The sequence below is a fragment of the Esox lucius genome, chromosome 19, assembly GCF_011004845.1.
Source record: "Esox lucius isolate fEsoLuc1 chromosome 19, fEsoLuc1.pri, whole genome shotgun sequence".
Lineage (NCBI taxonomy): Eukaryota > Metazoa > Chordata > Actinopteri > Esociformes > Esocidae > Esox > Esox lucius.
In genome coordinates this window covers 1,146,844-1,160,143 of record NC_047587.1, presented here as the reverse complement: position 1 = coordinate 1,160,143, position 13,300 = coordinate 1,146,844, and the positions used below count along the sequence as shown (strand labels likewise).

At 52.0% G+C, this 13,300-nt stretch overlaps 1 protein-coding gene across 1 annotated transcript; it reads left to right on the top strand.

Moving 5' to 3' along the window:
- The first annotated feature begins 460 nt into the window (after window positions 1-460).
- LOC114828723 (immunoglobulin superfamily containing leucine-rich repeat protein-like) lies at window positions 461-2,987 on the top strand. The gene is made up of 3 exons (XM_029115251.2): window positions 461-513; window positions 1,497-1,739; window positions 2,008-2,987. The coding sequence occupies exons 2-3, from the start codon at window positions 1,506-1,508 to the stop codon at window positions 2,944-2,946; spliced, it is 1,173 nt and encodes a 390-aa protein (XP_028971084.2). The 5' UTR covers window positions 461-513; window positions 1,497-1,505; the 3' UTR covers window positions 2,947-2,987.
- The last annotated feature ends 10,313 nt before the right edge of the window (window positions 2,988-13,300 follow it).

Below are 13,300 nucleotides of genomic sequence, written 5' to 3'. Positions count from 1 at the left end.
TGATGGACTTTTTGAAGCAGGTGGGGACCACTGACTGACGTAGCGATAGGTTGAAGATATCAGTAAAGACATCAGCCAGTTGGTCAGCACAGACCTTGAGAACGCCTGAGATGTTGTCTGGTCCAGGAGCTTCAGTTTTTCTGGGAGAGAAGCTGGCACTTCCCCCACACTGCCTGTATTGCCTTTATAGTCAGTGATGGTTCTCAGACCACTCCACATGTTCCTGGTATTGGAGCCCAGGTAGAGAGATTCTACTTTGACTCTGCATTGGATTTTAGCAGTTTTTATTGCCTTCCTGAGTTCATACCGGGATGACACCACCATGTTCATCAGCCTGTTAGGGCAATGTGCACGTTTGGATCAAAGCCCGTCCCTACTCCAGACTGTAAATAGTCGTCCGGTCATTGACATGTTATTCAACTTTTGTTAATGCCCATTTCGGTCATTTGTTGCCCAGGTTCAGCAGTTGATGTTTGGACTGGAGGTACAAGCAGAAGTAATTTACTACAACAGGTAGGTCCAAGACAGGCTTTTTATGAACTTGTTGCTTTTCAGGCTTTCCCAACAAGTTAATATATTTGACAGAAATATGTGGGCTTGTATTTCATTTAATACTGAAAAGGCTTGTGTATGCTGTGTCAGAATATTGTATTTTATAGATAGACATGCTTGCAAATAAGAGTTTGTGGATGCTTTGTCCAGATAATATACACTCACCTAAAGGATTATTAGGAACACCTGTTCAATTTTTCATTAATGCAATTATCTAATTGTACCCAAGAACTGACACAACAGTGATTTAAGCAATTTTCAGCGTGGCATGGTTGTTGGTGCCAGACGGGCCGGTCTGAGTATTTCACAATCTGCTCAGTTACTGGGATTTTCACGCACAACCATTTCTAGGGTTTACAAAGAATGGTGTGAAAAGGGAAAAACATCCATTATGCAGCAGTCCTGTGGGCGAAAATGCCTTGTTGATGCTAGAGGTCAGAGGAGAATGGGCCGACTGATTCAAGCTGATAGAAAAGCAGCTTTGACTGAAATACCCACTCGTTACAACCGAGGTATGCAGTAAAGCATTTGTGAAGCCACAACACGCACAACCTTGAGGCGGATGGGCTAGAACAGCAGAAGACCCCACCGGGTACCACTCATCTCCACTACAAATAGGAAAAAGAGGCTACAATTTGCACAAGCTCATTAATAAATGTTATTTTGTTACATTTGTTACAATGTTACATTTTTTCAGCACCTGGGGTCCTGATGTCTCAATGCATTGTAGTAGTGAACATTTCTGTTTTAAACATGTTACTGTTTTTACCTTTGTATGTTAAAGAACAGGATGGATAAATTAGTGATTTTACATTTTTCTCATTCAGCAGACACTCGGTATGTGACTTGTTTAAGGCAACAACACTTTTGTTCACTTGGTCTCAGCGATTTGAACCAACAACCTGACAGTTTATTGATTGATTCTATCCCCTATATGGTCTCAGGTGACCAACATGGCGTTGTGGCTGGTCTCTGTCCTGGTGGTCTGGACGTCTGTGCTGGGCCTCACCCAGTGTTGTCCAGAACCCTGTACCTGTTCAGATAAATATACCCACCAGTTTGCTGACTGTGCCTACAAAGACCTGCTGCTACTTCCTGTTGGACTTCCTTCCAATGTTACCACCCTGTCTCTCTCTGCCAACAAGATCAAACACCTGGAGGCCAAGAGCTTCATCAACGTCACCCAGGTGTGTTTTTGCTCCTGTGTGGATCATGTTGTAGAGCATTGCTCTTGCAACATGAGGGATTGTACATTTCTTTTCTCTCTTGGCCATCCATTCAAATAAGGGTTGGGGGGGAATTGCAGTGGGGCCTTCATAATTTGATATAAAAATATATCATATGAAACATATTTAAATGCAAGTAATTTTGCCTGCTAAACAGTAGGTATTATCTCATTATTTGACATCTGATGAGCTGGGTTTGTATGTGGGATTAATCCTGTATCTTCTTCAGGTGACCTCTCTATGGCTTGCCCACAATGAGATTGTGACCATCGAGAGGAACACCTTGGCCCCCCTTGTCCAGCTTCGCAACTTGGACCTCAGCTACAACAAGATTATCAACTTCCCCTGGGAGGACCTGGCTAAGCTCACCGTCCTTCAGCTCCTCAAGATGAACAACAACGAGATGATCAACCTGCCTAAAGACGCCTTCTCCACTCTCAAAGACCTGAGGTCCCTGAGGATCAACAACAACAAGTTCACAACCATAGTCCAGGGGACCTTCAGCTCTCTAAGCTCCATGTCTCACCTTCAGATCTACAACAACCCATTCACCTGCTCCTGCAATCTGGAGTGGCTGAGAGACTGGATCAGTGAATCTAAGATCTCTGTTCCAGAGCAGGACTCTATCGTCTGTGAGGCCCCTGAACATCTGAAAGGGGCCCTGGTGACCAAAATACCCAAGCTGGACTGCAGGGCCCCAACAGTGTCCATCACCTACCAGCCTAAACTTGACAACACAGAGCTATATGAGGGCTTCATGGTGATTCTGAACTGTGAGATTAAGGGCAACCCCAACCCCAAACCAGAGGTCAGCTGGGAGGTGGTGAACGGGGGTAACCAGAAGTTTACATTCAACTTGCCCTCCGTGGTCAACGAGCAGAGTGACTTGCCCGTCAATGATAAAACCACCAACGGTCGGTTTCTGGTCTTTCAGAATGGCACCCTGATCATCCCGAGAATGAGTAAGAAGGAGGACGGGAATTACAGCTGTTCGGCTGTCAACGACCTTGGTAGAGCGGACAGCACTGTGAAGGTTGTGGTGGCAGGCACCAAGAAACAGGCCATCAACTCCATGCTGGACACAACATCTGGTAAGATCCGACCATCTGGTGGAAGTAAGAATGGGGTCGAAGATGACCAAGAACGTCATCAACTGGCTCAAGTCTGAATCAGAGAAGACCAAGACCGTTCCAACAGGATCGACTGTCAAACATGGCTCAGTCAGGCATGTAGATGCATTTTTGCTGTATGAGGATATCTGTATCCCAAGTAAAGTATATTACAGTGCATTTCAGGCTAAGGAGTGGGTGGAAAATATAGTGTTGCTGGATGTAGCACACAATGCCCCTCCAAAACTCTGTTTGTTATTTTGTTAGTAAACTAGAATAAGTTTTTCTGGATTTTTATTGTTAAACCTGATCAGTGCAATTGTTTTACCGGTCAATCTAAGTTCCTACTCTCACCTATGGTCATGAGCTTTGGGTCATGACAGAAAGGACAAGATCCCGGATACAGGCGGCCAAAATGAGCTTTCTCCACAGGGTGGCTGGGCGATCACTGTACAGATATACCTACCATTAAAATTATAGATTGAAAATATGTAGTGAAACATGTATCTTTGTCATTATTCCATATATGCCTGCAACAATTGCAAATACACAGTGCCCCTAGATTCTTTTGCATAAAATTACTCTATAGAGTCTCCTGAACATTTCCTACAATACATTCACTGAGGCATATAGAACCGTTTTTTCCGTATGAGTCAATATGTAATTTGTAAAATAATTCGCCTAAATGTAGCACACCATTCCCCATGATTAGACAGGTTTGTCTTACTCTACACATTCTCCTGAACATTTCCTACATTGCTTTCTCTTGGAATATTCAATAGTTTATGAGCTATGAGGCAACATGTATTCCATATTCAGTTATTAGCATTTTCTGAATTTTACCCTTGGAACGTGTTTTAATTGTAACCGGTGTAGGTGCGTGAAATAAGGAGCCAACGCAGGGAGGTAGTTTCAAATAGCAATAGATATATTAACAAAAGCACGCGTAACTCTCAGGCGCACAGGCGCAAAACAAGCGTGCAGACAGCTCAGATACAAACGTACACCGCACATAGAACAATACCACACAAAGACAGCCAGAAACACAGGAACTTATATATGCGATCTAATGAGGGAATGGACACCAGGTGTGTGCAATAACAAGACAGGACAGTGCCGTGGGAGGAGGAGCGGCGTGGCTAGAAGGCCGGCGATGACGCGCGCCGAACACCATGTCGGGAGGGGTGGCGCGCGTCCTCCATGCGCGTCCTCGTTACAGTACCCCCCCCTCGACGCGCGGCTCCGGCAGCGCGCCCCCGCCGGCCCCGGGGCCGACCCGGAGGACGCCGCGCAGGACGATCAGGGCGCCGACGATGGAAGTCGGCGAGGAGCTCCGGATCAAGAACATCCACCGCCGGCACCCAGCAACGCTCCTCCGGGCCGTACCCCTCCCACTCCACCAGGTACTGCAGGCCCCCCCCCCGGCGCCTCGAGTCGAGGATGGAACGGACAGAGTACGCCGGGCCCCCCTCGATGTCCAGAGGGGGCGGAGGGACCTCCCGCACCTCAGGTTGCTGGAGGGGACCAGCCACCACCGGCCTGAGGAGAGACACATGGAACGAGGCATTAATCCTGTAATCAGGGGGAAGTTGTAACTTGTAGGTTACCTCGTTCACTCTCCTCAGGACTTTGAACGGCCCCACAAACCGCGGGCCCAGCTTCCGGCAGGGCAGGCGGAGAGGGAGGTTCCGGGTCGAGAGCCAGACCCGGTCGCCCACTGTGTAGACCGGGGCGTCGCTGCGCCGGCGGTCGGCAGCAGACTTCTGGCGAGCACCGGCGCGCCGGATGTGCCGATGAGCTACGGACCAGGTGTCCTCGGCGCGCCGGAACCAGTCGTCCACCGCCGGAGCCCCGGTCTCGGGCTGGCTCTGCCATGGTGCCAAGACCGGCTGGTACCCCAGGACGCACTGGAAAGGGGTCAAGGAAGTGGAGGAGTGGCGGAGTGAATTCTGAGCATACTCTGCCCAGGGCAGGAACTCCGCCCACTCCCCCGGCCGGTCCTGGCAATAAGACCGTAGGAACCTCCCCAGGTCTTGGTTCACACGCTCCACCTGCCCATTAGCTTCGGGGTGGAACCCGGAAGGTGAGGCTGACCGAGACCCCCAACCGGCCCATAAAGGCCTTCCAGACCCGAGACGTGAACTGAGGGCCCCGGTCAGAAACAATGTCCTCCGGCACCCCGTAGTGCCGGAAGACATGGGTGAAAAGAGCCTCCGCGGTCTGCAGGGCCGTCGGGAGACCAGGGAGAGGAAGGAACCGGCAGGCCTTTGAGAACCGGTCCACAACAACCAGGATCGTGGTGTTGCCTAGTGAGGGGGGTAGATCAGTCAAAAAGTCAATGGACAGGTGAGACCATGGTCGTTGTGGAACGGGCAAAGGATGTAACTTACCTGCCGGAAGGTGTCTAGGTGCCTTACACTGAGCGCACACTGAACAGGAGGACACGTACACTCTCACATCCTTAGCCAGGCCAGGCCACCAGTACTTGTCGGTAAGGCAGCGCACCGTAGGGTCTATGCCTGGGTGACCCGTGGAAGGGGACGTGTGGGCCCAGTAAATGAGACGGTCACGGACATCCAGCGGGACGTACTGACGACCCGCAGGACACCCAGGAGGCCCAGGATCGCCACGCAACGCCCGCTGAAGGTCCGCGTCCACGTCCCACAGAACCGGCGCCACAATGCACGAGGCGGGCAGAATCGGTGTCTCATCTACCCGCCTCACACCCGCGTCACACAACCGAGACAGTGCGTCTGCCTTGGCGTTTTTCGTACCCGGCACGTATGACAGCGTGAAATCAAACCGGGTGAAAAACAACGGCCACCTGGCCTGACGAGGGTTCAGTCTCCTCGCCGCCCGGATATACTCCAGGTTTCGGTGGTCGGTCCAGACTACAAACGGGTGTCTCGCTCCTTCGAGCCAATGTCTCCAAACAGTCAAGGCGCTAAACACAGCCAACAGCTCCCTATCACCGACGCTATAGTTGCGCTCTGCCTCACTGAGCTTCCGCGAGTAAAAAGCGCAGGGGCGACGCTTAGGAGGGGTACCTGATAGTTGGGACAACACAGCACCTATCCCAACCTCAGAGGCATCCACCTCCACTATGAACGGCAGTGACGGGTCGGGGTGAGCCAAAACCGGGGCAGAGGTGAACATTCTCTTAAGGGTGCGAAATGCCTCGTCTGCCTCGGCCGTCCAGGTGATCTGGCTCGGCCCACCCTTCAATAAGGAAGTGATAGGAGCTGCTACCTTGCCGAAGCCCCGTATAAACCTACGGTAGAAATTGGCAAACCCAATAAACCGCTGAACCGCCTTAACCGTGGTAGGAACGGGCCAATTACGCACGGCTGACACACGATCAACTTCCATTTCCACCCCATCGGCGGAAATTCGAAACCCGAGGAAGGAGACGGCTCGCTGGAAGAACGCGCACTTCTCTGCTTTAGCGTACAAGCCATGCTCCAACAGCCGCCTCAGCACCCTGCGAACGAGAGACACATGCTCAGCACGCGTAGCGGAATACACGAGGATGTCGTCAATGTAAACCACAACTCCGCGCCCCAGCATGTCCCTAAACACATCGTTCACAAAGGACTGAAACACTGCCGGGGCATTCATTAACCCATACGGCATCACCAGGTATTCGTAGTGACCTGTGGTGGTGCTGAAGGCGGTTTTCCACTCGTCTCCCTCTCGGATTCTCACCAAATTGTGCGCACTCCGGAGGTCCAGTTTCGTGAAGAAGCGCGCCCCATGCATTGACTCAATATATTGGGAAATCAGGGGGATAGGATTTGAGTACCGGATCGTCAGTTTGTTTAACGCCCTGTAGTCAATGCACGGACGCAAACCCCCATCCTTCTTCCTCACGAAAAAGAAACTCGAGGAGGCGGGCGAGGTGGAACGGCGGATCTGCCCCTGCCGCAGGGATTCGGCTACATAGGTCTCCATCGCTGCCGTCTCAGCCTGCGACAGGGGATACACATGACAATAAGGCGGCACAGCGTCCCCCTTTAGATTTATAGCACAATCTCCGGGCCGATGTGGTGGCAAACGACTTGCCATGGCCTTAGAAAAGACCAGCGCTAAATCGGCATATTCCGGGGGTATGCGCACTGTGGAGACATTGTCTGGACTTTCCACCGAGGTCGCACCTACGGAAACACCTAGGCACCTCTCCTGACACCCCTGAGACCACCCCGTCAAAACTCTCTGCGACCAGGAAATAGTCGGGTTGTGTACCGACAACCAGGGAAGACCCAGCACCACAGGGAAAGCAGGTGAGTGGATAACATGGAATTCGATGAGTTCAGTGTGGGCGTGCTGTACGGTCATCGTGATAGGGACCGTGACGTGCTTAACGAGACCAGTGCCTAGTGGTTTGCTGTCTAAGCCCGTAATGGACCTAGGTTGAGACAATGGCACCAGCGGAATGCGCAGTTTCCGTGCGTAACCGCTGTCCATAAAATTCCCAGCTGCGCCTGAGTCTACAAGCGCCTTACACTGAGAGTTAGCAGGAAAATCAGGGAAGGCCACCAAAAGTGTCATGTGCTTCGCAGAGAGCCCTGACAGTGTGTGTGGTCTACTCACCTGACTCAGTGTAGGGGTGTCAGGCTTCCTCCGCTCGACCCTCTCTCGTTGGAAACAGTAGGAGGCAGAGTGTCCCTTCCTCCCACAAAAGGAACACTCCCTAGACCGCACCGTCTCCCTACGTGCGGCGCCTCCCACTTCCATGGGTTCAGGTCCGGCGACAGGGTGTACCGGAGGAGGCTGATCATTCCCGGTGCGTCCGCGGGTGGCTAGCAGATTGTCTAGCCGGATCGCCATGTCGACGAGCTGGTCGAATGTCAACATGGCGTCCCGGCATGCCAGCTCCCTACGGACATCAGACCGTAAGTGGCACCGGAAATGATCAATAAGTGCCCTGTCGTTCCAGCCCGACCCCGCCGCCAGGGTCCTGAACTCCAGGGCGAAGGCCTGTACGCTCCTTGTCCCCTGCCTCAGGTGCACGAGACGCTCTCGCCGACCTCCCTGCCGTCGGGCGGGTGATCGAACACGGCCCGGAAGAGGCCGACGAACGCCCCGTAATGGGCCAACTCCGGCCCGTTAGTGGACCAAACGGAGTTGGCCCAGTCCAACGCCTTGCCCCTCAGGCAGGAGACAAGGGCCGAGACCTTCTCCCTATCCCCCGGGTGAGGGCTGAGGGAGGCAAAGTAGAGCTCCAACTGGAGCAGGAACCCGGAGCACTGGGCAGCGTCCCCGCCGAATCCCTGGGGAAGGCTCAGCTGTATGGTCCTCCTCGGCGACGGTGGAGACGATGGCAGGGGCACTCCAGCCGGGTCTTGTGTCGGGGGTTGCTGCTCAGATGGCAGCCTCGCCTCCAACCGCCGCATAGCGTGGACCATCTCCGTCACGGCCTCCCCCAGGGACGCGATCATGGTCCCATGCTGCAGAATCAGGTCGCTCCCCGCTGACTCCATTCGACGGTGTGGTATTCTGTAACCGGTGTAGGTGCGTGAAATAAGGAGCCAACGCAGGGAGGTAGTTTCAAATAGCAATAGATATATTAACAAAAGCACGCGTAACTCTCAGGCGCACAGGCGCAAAACAAGCGTGCAGACAGCTCAGATACAAACGTACACCGCACATAGAACAATACCACACAAAGACAGCCAGAAACACAGGAACTTATATATGCGATCTAATGAGGGAATGGACACCAGGTGTGTGCAATAACAAGACAGGACAGTGCCGTGGGAGGAGGAGCGGCGTGGCTAGAAGGCCGGCGATGACGCGCGCCGAACACCATGTCGGGAGGGGTGGCGCGCGTCCTCCATGCGCGTCCTCGTTACATTAATACCCACTTTTTATTGAAATCACTCTTAGATATGATCATATATGAATTGTTGTCAATGTTTTGAGAGGTACATTTTCTTAAACAATTAATAAGCTCAATGTATTTTTTTTCCTAATTTTCATTTCATTAATGAAACGTTCAAAAACCCCTTAATGATGAAAAAGATTTTGTGTCCTGTGACGTCGCCCGGCATGGCGCAGCCGGGGCTCCACCCTGGAGCCAGGCCCAGGGTTGGGGCTCGTTCGCGAGCGCCTGGTGGCCGGGCCTTTCCCAATGGGGCCCGGCCGGGCCCAGCCCGAACGAGCGACATGGGGCCGCCCTCCCGTGGGCTCACCACCCACAGGAGGGACCATAAGGGGCCAGTGCAGAGAGGATCGGGCGGCAGTCGAAGGCGGGGGCCTAGACAACCCGATCCCTGGACACGGAAACTAGCTCTAGGGACGTGGAACGTCACCTCGCTGGCGGGAAAGGAGCCTGAGATCGTGCGTGAGGTTGAGAGGTTCCGACTAGAGGTAGTCGGGATCACCTCTACGCACGGCTTGGGCTCTGGAACCACACTCCTTGAGAGAGGATGGACTCTTCACCACTCTGGAGTTGCCCATGGTGAGAGGCGGCGGGCTGGTGTGGGTTTGCTTATAGCTCCCCAGCTCTGCCGCTATGTGTTGGAGTTTACCCCGGTGAACGAGAGGGTCGTTTCCCTGCGCCTACGGGTTGGGGATAGGTCTCTCACTGTTGTTTGTGCCTACGGGCCGAACGTCAGTGCAGAGTACCCAACCTTCTTGGAGTCTCTGGGAGGGGTGCTGGAAAGTGCTCCGACTGGGGACTCTATCGTTCTACTGGGGGACTTCAACGCCCACGTGGGCAACGACAGTGACACCTGGAGGGGCGTGATTGGGAGGAACGGCCCCCCTGATCTGAACCCGAGCGGTGTTCAGTTATTGGACTTCTGTGCTAGTCACAGTTTGTCCATAACGAACACCATGTTCAAGCATAAGGGTGTCCATCAGTGCACGTGGCACCAGGACACCCTAGGCCGCAGGTCGATGATCGACTTTGTTGTCGTTTCATCTGACCTGCGGCCGTATGTCTTGGACACTCGGGTGAAGAGAGGGGCGGAGCTGTCAACTGATCACCACCTGGTTGTGAGTTGGATCCGATGGCGGGGGAAGAAGCTGGACAGACTCGGCAGGCCCAAGCGTATTGTAAGGGTCTGCTGGGAACGTCTGGCAGAGTCTCCTGTCCGAGAGATCCTTAACTCCCACCTCCGGCAGAGCTTCGACTGGATCCCGAGGGAGGCTGGAGATATTGAGTCCGAGTGGACCATGTTCTCCACCGCCATTGTCGAAGCGGCCGCTCGGAGCTGTGGCCGTAAGGTCTCCGGTGCCTGTCGAGGTGGCAATCCCCGAACCCGGTGGTGGACACCGGAAGTAAGGGATGCCGTCAAGCTGAAGAAGGAGTCCTATCAGGCCTGGTTGGCTTGTGGGACTCCTGAGGCAGCTGACGGGTACCGACAGTCCAAGCGGACTGCAGCCCGGGTGGTTGTGGAGGCAACAACTCGGGCCTGGGTGGAGTTCGGTGAGGCCATGGAGAAGGACTATCGGCTGGCCTCGAAGAGATTCTGGCAAACCATCCGGCGCCTCAGGAGAGGGAAACAGTGCCCTACCAACGCTGTTTACAGTAGAGGTGGGCAGCTGTTGACCTCAACTGGGGATGTCGTCGGGCGGTGGAAGGAGTACTTCGAGGATCTCCTCAATCCCGCCGTCACGTCTTCCATTGAGGAAGCAGAGGAGGAGGGCTCAGAGGTGGACTCGTCCATCACCTGGGCTTAAGTCACAGAGGTGGTTAAGAAACTCCTCGGTGGCAAGGCACCGGGGGTGGATGAGATCCGCCCTGAGTACCTCAAGTCTCTGGATGTTGTGGGGCTGTCTTGGCTGACACGCCTTTGCAACATCGCGTGGCAGTCGGGGACAGTGCCTCTGGGATGGCAGACCGGGGTGGTGGTCCCTCTTTTTAAGAAGGGGGACCGGAGGGTGTGTTCCAACTATAGGGGGATCACACTTCTCAGCCTCCCCGGGAAAGTCTATGCCAGGGTTCTGGACAGGAGAATACGGCCGATAGTAGAACCTCGGATTCAGGAGGAACAGTGTGGTTTTCGTCCAGGCCGTGGAACACTGGACCAGCTCTATACCCTCTATAGGGTGATGGAGGGTTCATGGGAGTTTGTCCAACCAATCCACATGTGTTTTGTGGATTTGGAGAAGGCATTCGACTGTGTCCCTCGCGGCATCCTGTGGAGGGTGCTTCGGGAATATGGGGTCCTGGGTCCCTTGCTAAGGGCAGTCAGGTCCCTGTACGACCGAAGCAGGAGCTTGGTCCGCATTGCCGGCAGTAAGTCAGACTTGTTCCCTGTGCATGTTGGACTCCGGCAGGGCTGCCCTTTGTCACCGGTTCTGTTCGTAATTTTTATGGACAGAATTTCTAGGCGCCGGAGGGTGTCAGGTTTGGGGACCACACAATTTCGTCTCTGCTCTTTGCGGATGATGTTGTCGTGTTGGCCCCTTCAAGCCAGGACCTTCAGCATGCACTTGGATGGTTTGCAGCCGAGTGTGAAGCGGTGGGGATGAAAATCAGTACCTCCAAATCCGAGGCCATGGTCCTCAGTCGGAAAAGGGTGGCTTGCCCACTTCAGGTTGGTGGAGAGTGCCTGCCTCAAGTGGAGGAGTTTAAGTATCTAGGGGTCCTGTTCACAAGTGAGGGAAAGAAGGAACGGGAGATTGACAGACTGATCGGTGCAGCTTCTGCAGTAATGCGGTTGATGTATCGGTTTGTCGTGGTGAAGAAAGAGCTGAGCCGCAAGGCGAAGCTCTCGATTTACCGGTCAATCTACGTTCCTACTCTCACCTATGGTCATGAGCTTTGGGTCATGACCGAAAGGACAAGATCCCGGATACAGGTGGCCGAAATGAGCTTTCTCCACAGGGTGGCTGGGCGATCCCTTAGGTTGAGAAGCTCGGTCACCCGGGAGGAGCTCAGAGTAGAGCCGCTGCTCCTCCACATCGAGAGGGGTCAGCTGAGGTGGCTTGGGCATCTGTTTCGGATGCCTCCGGAACGCCTTCCTGGGAAGGTGTTCCGGTCCCGTCCCACCGGGAGGAGACCCCGGGGAAGACCTAGGACACGCTGGAGGACTATGTCTCCCGGCTGGCCTGGGAACGCCTCGGTGTCCCCCCGGAAGAGCTGGAGGAAGTGTCTGGGGAGAGGGAAGTCTGGGCATCCCTGCTTAGACTGCTGCCCCCGCGACCCGGCCCCGGATAAGCGGAAGAAGATGGTATGGTATGGTAATGTTGCTCACAAGACACTGATCAGGTTTATAGTTACCAATCAATCCCATATGTTGGTTTAGAGGAAATTACATCCCATTAAGCAACATCTTAAAATAATTAGTGCATGTGCAAAAGTGAACCCCAAGTTGGATTGGTGCCATCAACGGAGTGTCTATTTTCATTTAGATGAGAATAGTCACACGCGGCGCCTAATCGCCTATTTACACCCAACCAAATAAATGAAGCAATATGAGGGTATTACTGTTAAAAATAGGGTAACATATTTAGGTATACAATTTGCTAAAGATGAATGTAGATGTTCAATAAACTTCAAACCTATTATTACCAAAAAATTATTACCAAAAAAAAAGAGACCTGTCGTTAAAAGGTAGAACACTGCTCACTAAAGCAGATGGTCTGTCTCGACTGGCCTATGCAGCCCAGTCTCTTTTTGTGGACAAGACCACTTCTAAATTAATTAATGAGGTTTTAATAAAATTCTTATGGAAAAATAAATCTCATTATATGAGAAAGTCAGTCGTATTAAACTCTTATAATAGTGGTGGTTTGAATTTTATTGATTTTGATTCTCTCAATAATACATTTAAAATTAATTGGCTGAATCGGTACCTAGCCAAACCATCTTCTATCTGGAATGTTATTCCTCAACTTGTTTTTTCACAACTTGGTGGCATTCATTTTCTCTTATTGTGTAATTATGATGTATCCAAACTCCCTATCAAACTCTCCAACTTTCATCATCAGGTTCTCTTAGCATGGGCACTACTTTATAAACATAACTTTTCACCTCAGAGATGGAACAAAAAGAACATTTTATTCAAGAATAAGTCTCGATTTTATGACACTTGGTTCAGTAATGGTTTATTTTTGGTAGAGCAGTTGTTTAATAAACAAGGTCTTTTGTTCAGATATTCAGAATTTCTTTCAGAATACCACATACCAATAACCCCAAAATAATTTGCTACTGTAATGGGTGTTATTCCTTCTGGCTTATGTATGCTTTTTAAAAACTGTAATTACTCCTCCCCAGTATCTACTACATCCTTTCCTAAAACTTGTGATACTCCTGTGGGTCAAACTTGTTTTTCTCAGTTGAAAGCTAAAAACTATAAAATAAGATCTTTATTTCGTAAGAATGTGATATCTGTTCCTCCTGTTATTTCCTTTTGGAATAATCTGTTTGTTAACCTTAATTGGAAAAAATCTGGTCTTTAC

Bases quoted from the DNA above. Each gene is read 5' to 3' on its own strand.
- LOC114828723 (XM_029115251.2), top strand. From the start codon at position 1,506: ATGGCGTTGTGGCTGGTCTCTGTCCTGGTGGTCTGGACGTCTGTGCTG. The intron at 1,740-2,007 runs GTGTGTTTTTGC...TATCTTCTTCAG, and splicing joins GCTTCATCAACGTCACCCAG to GTGACCTCTCTATGGCTTGC.